Source organism: Schistocerca americana, chromosome 2 (genome assembly GCF_021461395.2).
Source record: "Schistocerca americana isolate TAMUIC-IGC-003095 chromosome 2, iqSchAmer2.1, whole genome shotgun sequence".
Taxonomy (NCBI): Eukaryota; Metazoa; Arthropoda; class Insecta; order Orthoptera; family Acrididae; genus Schistocerca; species Schistocerca americana.
In genome coordinates this window covers 591,281,103-591,287,102 of record NC_060120.1, presented here as the reverse complement: position 1 = coordinate 591,287,102, position 6,000 = coordinate 591,281,103, and the positions used below count along the sequence as shown (strand labels likewise).

Sequence of the window (6,000 nt, the reverse complement as noted above, 5' to 3'; positions counted from 1 at the left end):
CAAGTAAGGTTACGAAATCTTTTGTAGACTCTGATCTTCCTCTTGTCGTGAAGATGAAGTGTGCAAAATTCCATCAAGATGGTACTAAAACTGTAGATTTGATTGAATTACAAACAAACAAATGGGCACTTTTCTACATGTATACAGGTCGATATTACAGCATTTTATTGAGCTGGAGATGGTATTAAAGCAAGTTAGGTACAGTAGGAGCCCATGAGTTTTCTTTCGTGTGTGTATGCAACACTACTGCGATCAAAAGAACCAATCACCTCGCCTACTTCAACTTTTATCCATACGTGTCCTTTTACATGTATTTTAGACTAAGTAATCACTTGCCAATTCAGAATGGCGCCTGTTAAGGAGAACTGTCGTTCCGATGGTGGACGCTCTTATAGCTGCAGTAACTTTAGTGAGTTTGCATGCGAGCCAGGGGATGTCTGCAGGAAGTAACTGAAATGTTTAAAGCATAATGTTGAAAGCGAAATTAATTTATTGACTGGGCTAATGAGTTTGTACAGTTATAGGTGAAGTGACGGTGTTTAGGCGACGGGTGCGACTGGAATGGCGTCTCCGGTGGCGACGAAGCCGAACTCGTCGGCCTTGTACTTGATGTCGACGGGCTTGCCCTCGGGGCTGGTGTACTGGTACTGGCCGCTCTTGATCAGCACGTGGTCCTTGCCGTCAGGGGTGGGCTTCAGCTCGCCGTGCTCCACCACCGTGATGCCGTTGGCCGTCTGGTACCTGCGGACCCACAGCCTGCATTAATCGACTTGTTACTGCTGGAGGGGTAAGCTAGAATTGTCCTAGGATGTCGTACTTTGTGACTACTATCGCGGTAAGAAGCTTTTAGTAAGGGGTCCTACTGCGTAATAATCAGAGTCGTATACTTGCAAGTTTGGTTCACAAGAGCTACCATCTGAGTACACGTGTCGACTTGGCACCCTTGGCACATTTCCGATGGTTCAGATTCAGAGGGAATAATTTCGTGGAAGAAGATAATCTCGGAAAAAAAATTAAAGTAAACCACAATAAGCTAATTATGTGGCTATCTCCTCTTCTCAGTGAAAAAATTGAAGCGTTTAGCTTATTATTATTATTATTATTATTATTATTATTATTATTGGCATTGCATTTATTGTCGCAAGATAGGGACCATTTCGTGGTTGTTTACATCAACGAAAATACGACTGACCAATCAGTTACTCATGAACCTAACGGGAAGTACTATTCTGAGCTAGAGACCACAGTTGTGATTAATATGGGCCTCGATATTCCGGTATTTAGAAACTTCCGTCCAGGATGTTCCCGTATAATACTTTGCAATACACAAGATGTTTCACAATTCGTGTTGCACACTTCTAGAGGTTATAGAGGGGACTTAGTAGATTAAGTTTTACCTAGGACTACATGTCCGAAAACGTCATCCAATGACGCTACAGAGCGTCGAAGTTATAGGCGTCGGCACCTGTAAATGTATGTATATACAGGGTGTTTCCATAATCAAATGGTTCAATTGGCTCTGAGCACTATGGGACTCAACATCTTAGGTCATAAGTCCCCTAGAACTTAGAACTACTTAAACCTAACCAACCTAAGGACATCACACACACCCATGCCCGAGGCAGGATTCGAACCTGCGACCGTAGCAGCCTCGCGGTTCCGGACTGCAGCGCCAGAACCGCACGGCCACCGCGGCTGGCGATTCCATAATCATGTTAAAAAAAATCTAGGATGATGCAGAAGGCTGAATGTATCAATCGGATATAAGGATCCCTCTTCTGGAAACGAACAAGTCGAAAGTTACAAGCGATAAACGTTCTGATACATCTGATAGTAGAATACTGGGTACTGTTGTTGCGAAGATTGTAAGGTAATTAACTTTCAGAGACGGCGGTATGGACAAAAGTAAGAAAAATAAGTCCAATAAATACGGGCTCTAAAACGCATACCTGAGTAGCTATGAGCATATGTTCATCTTCACTACTGTGAAACACATCTCCTCTATTGAACAAGTGTTCATAGCTCTTAAGATATGCATTTTAGAGCCCATCTAGACATTTTTTCTTGGTTTGGTCCATATTATCACCTCTAAAAGTTACCTACCCTGCGATCTTAGCAACAACAGTACCACTGAGCGAGGTGGCGCAGTGGTTAGCACACTGATATCCGATTCGGGAGGACGACGATTCAAACCCACGTCCTGCCATCCTGATTTAGGTTTTCCATGATTTCTCTAAAGCTCTTTAGGCAAATGTCGCGATGGTTCCTATGAAAGGGCACGACCGTCTTTCTTCCCCATCCTTCCTAATCCGACGGGACCGATGACGTTGCTGTTTAGGCCCCTCTCCCAAAATCAACCAAACAACCAACAGTACCAGTACATGTATTCCACTGTCAGAGGTATGTCAACGGTTTTTGCTTGTAACTTTCGACTCGTTCGTTCCCGGGAGAGTCAGCCCTGGCTCAAATTGATACATCACGGAATCACCCTATATGTAAGTATATATATAGGGCGAATCATCTAAAACCTGCACCGCAAATGGAAAGTGTTACTGATGTGCGGTTTTCACAGAATGGATTAGTAGTCAAGGGCTCGTATTGTTAGCCAATAAACTCACTGTAATAATACTTGGAAAGTGTGTTTCTTGCGCAAATATACACATTTTAAATGGTACAATGCCTGTTGACATTTGTTGGAGGATTCTAATGCGAGTCGTTTAGGAGATATCATTTTTTGAAAAGTTTCCACTCCGTGATTTGTTTCTGCCATTCAGTCTGCGTAGTTGCTACGTACAATGTTTATCGTGTGTGCTTACAGTGTGTTTGCGTGTTGTTGAGTGCATTGCGACTTGCTAGTCAGTTAGTGGGTGGCAATGCAAGAAGCAAGTCGCGAGTGGGCTATTGGATTTACAAAAGTAGAGGAAGCTGACATGCTCGTGGTGTACGAAGAGATTAGAAAGAATCAGTTCGTTCTTGTACGGTGTAAGCGGCAAGATAACCCAACAGATGCCAACGATATCGGTAATTATTTATCATCCTCTTCAACCAGTTACGTGACAATGGTAGTGTAACACCCAAACAACTGAACAGAAGGAAACATGTGACGACAGAAGAGGGGGATATTAATGTTGCTGCTGCTGTTGCAGTCGATCGGCACATTAGCTTAGCATGAATCAGGCAACTGTCGTACGCATTCTCCGTCGACATAGGTTAAATCTCTATCACATCTCTCTTCCTCAAGAGCTGCATGGAAACGCTTATGGGAATCGTGTTAACTTTCGTACATGGGCATTAAGACAGGATACTCCAGATGTATCCTGTATCTTGTTTAGTGACTAAGCCACATTTACCAATTACGGCCAGGTAAACCGCCAGAACATACGCTATTGGTCTGTTGACAATCCCTGTTGGGGATTCATCACGTGGGACGTTGGCGTCCATGGAGTGTAAACGTGTGTTGTGGGATAATGAACCATCAACTCATAGACCCGTTTTTTATAGACGGAGCAATGAATGTATACAGGTATCAGAGCCTCCTAACAGGCCATCTTCCACGGATGCTAGAAGACGTTCCAAGGCAAACTAGGAGAAACCTGCGATATCAACGTGCTGGTTGCCCAATCCGTAATGCACAAAGTGTTATAGAATGTCTTCAAGAGTTGTTTCCATATCGTTGGAGTGGATGCAGAGAACCTGTACCTTGACCAGCCCGTTCCCCAGATTTGATGCCTGTAGACTTTTTCTGTTGGGAAAGCTGAAAGAGGCTGTCTGCAAGTACATACCAACTACATTCGATGATATGCAACAACGTATTACTGCAGCCTGTTCGGACATCTCCGATGAAATGCTAGCACGTGACCAGCAGTCGTTCCATACCAGACTGGAAGACTGTATTCCCGCTCCCCGGTGGTCATTTTGAATACAAACTGCGAAGGTCAATTACTGGCACTTACATTGTAATTTACCCTATTATTAGTTTTTTAGTGTCAATAGGCATTGTTCCATTTAAAAAGTGTGTATTTGAACAAAAAATACGCTTTCTAAGAATTATCACAATCTGTTTATTGGCTAACAGTACGAGCCTCTGACTACCGATCTATTTTATGAAAACCGCACATCAGTAGTATTTTCCACTTCCACGATATTTTGGGTGCGAAGTTTTAGGTGATTCACCCTGTATACAGGCGCTGGCGCCTGTAACCTTGACGCTCTGTTCCGTCGTAGGCCGACGTTTCCGGACATGGGTTCCTATGTAAATCTTGATCTACTAAGTCATCCGTGCAACTTCTAGAAGCGTGGAACATGAGTTGCGATCCATCCTGTGTAAGACTGGTGTTTTATTTATCAAGAGCTCAGATGGAAACCTAGTTCTAAGCAAAGAAGGGAAAGCAGAAAGGTAGAAGGAGTATATAGAGGGTCTATACAAGGGCGATGTACTTGGGGACAATATTATGGAAATGGAAGAGAATGTAGATGAAGATGAAATGGGAGATACGACGCTGCGGGAAGAGTTTGACAGAGCACTGAAAGACCTGAGTCGAAACAAGGCCCCAGGAGAAGACAACATTCCATTAGAACTACCGACGGCCTTGGGAGAGCCAGTCCTGACAAAGCAAGATGTATGAGACAGGCGAAATACCCTCAGACTTCAAGAAGAATATAATAATTCCAATCGCAAAGAAAACAGGTGTTGACAGATGTGAAAATTACCGAACTATCAGTTTAATAAGTCACAGCTGCAAAATACTAACACGAATTCTTTACAGACGAATGAAAAAACTAGTAGAAGCCGACCTCGGGGAAGATCAGTTTGGATTCCGTAGAAATGTTGGAAAACGTGAGGCAATACTGACCTTACGACTTATCTTAGAAGAAAGATTAAGGAAAGGCAAGCTTACGTTTCTAGCATTTCTAGACTTAGAGAAAGCTTTCGACAATGTTGACTGGAATATTCTCTTTCAAATTCTAAAGGTGGCAGGGGTCAAATACAGGGAGCGGAAGGCTATTTACAAATTGTACAGAAACCAGTTGGCAGTTATAAGAGTCCAGGGGCATGAAAGGGAAGCAGTGGTTGGGAAGGGAGTGAGGCAGGGTTGTAGCCTCTCCCCGATGTTGTTCAATCTGTATATTGAGCAAGCAGTAAAGGAAACAAAAGAAAAATTCGGAGTAGGTATTAAAATCCATGGAGAAGAAATAAAAACTTTGAGGTTCACCGATGACATTGTAATTCTGTCAGAGACAGCAAAGGACTTTGAAGAGCAGTTGAACGGAATGGACAGTGTCTTGAAAGGAGGATATAAGATGAACATCAACAAAAGCAAAACGAGGATAATGGAATGTAGTCGAATTAAGCCGGGTGATGCTGAGGGAATTAGAGTAGGAAACGAGACGCTTAAAGTAGTAAAGGAGTTTTGCTATTTGGGGAGGAAAATAACTGATGATGGTAGAAGTAGACAAGATATAAAATGTAGACTGGCAATGGCAAGGAAAGCGTTTCTGAAGAAGAGAAATTTGTTAACATCGAGTATAGATTTAAGTGTAAGGAAGTCGTTTTTGAAAGTATTTGTACGGAGTTTAACCATGTATGGAAGTGAAACATGGACGATAAATAGTTTGGACAAGAAAAGAATAGAAGCTTTCGAAATGTGGTGCTACAGAAGAATGCTGAAGATTAGATGGGTAGATCACATAACAAATGAGCAGGTATTGAACAGAATTGGGGAGAAGAGGAGTTTGTGGCACAACTTGACAAGAAGAAGGGACCCGTAGGTAGGACATGTTGTGAGGCATCAAGGGGTCACAAATTTAGCATTGGAGGGTAGCGTGGAGAGTAAAAATCGTAGAGGGAGACCAAGAGATGAGTACATTAAGCAGATTCAGAAGGATGTGGGTTGCAGCATGTGCTTGGAGATGAAGAAGCTTGCACAGGATAGGGTAGCATGGAGAGCTGCATCAAACCAGTCTCAGGACTGAAGACAACAACAACATCCTGTATACAGG

The 6,000-nt window shown here is 42.9% G+C and overlaps 1 protein-coding gene across 1 annotated transcript in view; it reads right to left on the bottom strand.

Moving 5' to 3' along the window:
- Positions 1–539: 539 nt before the first annotated feature.
- LOC124594218 overlaps positions 540–6,000 on the bottom strand; it is a 75,781-nt gene continuing 70,320 nt past the window's right edge. Inside the window, exon 7 of the mRNA XM_047132578.1 lies at positions 540–741. Within this exon, the coding sequence (XP_046988534.1) occupies positions 540–741 (202 nt within the window). The remainder of the gene's footprint in view (positions 742–6,000) is intronic.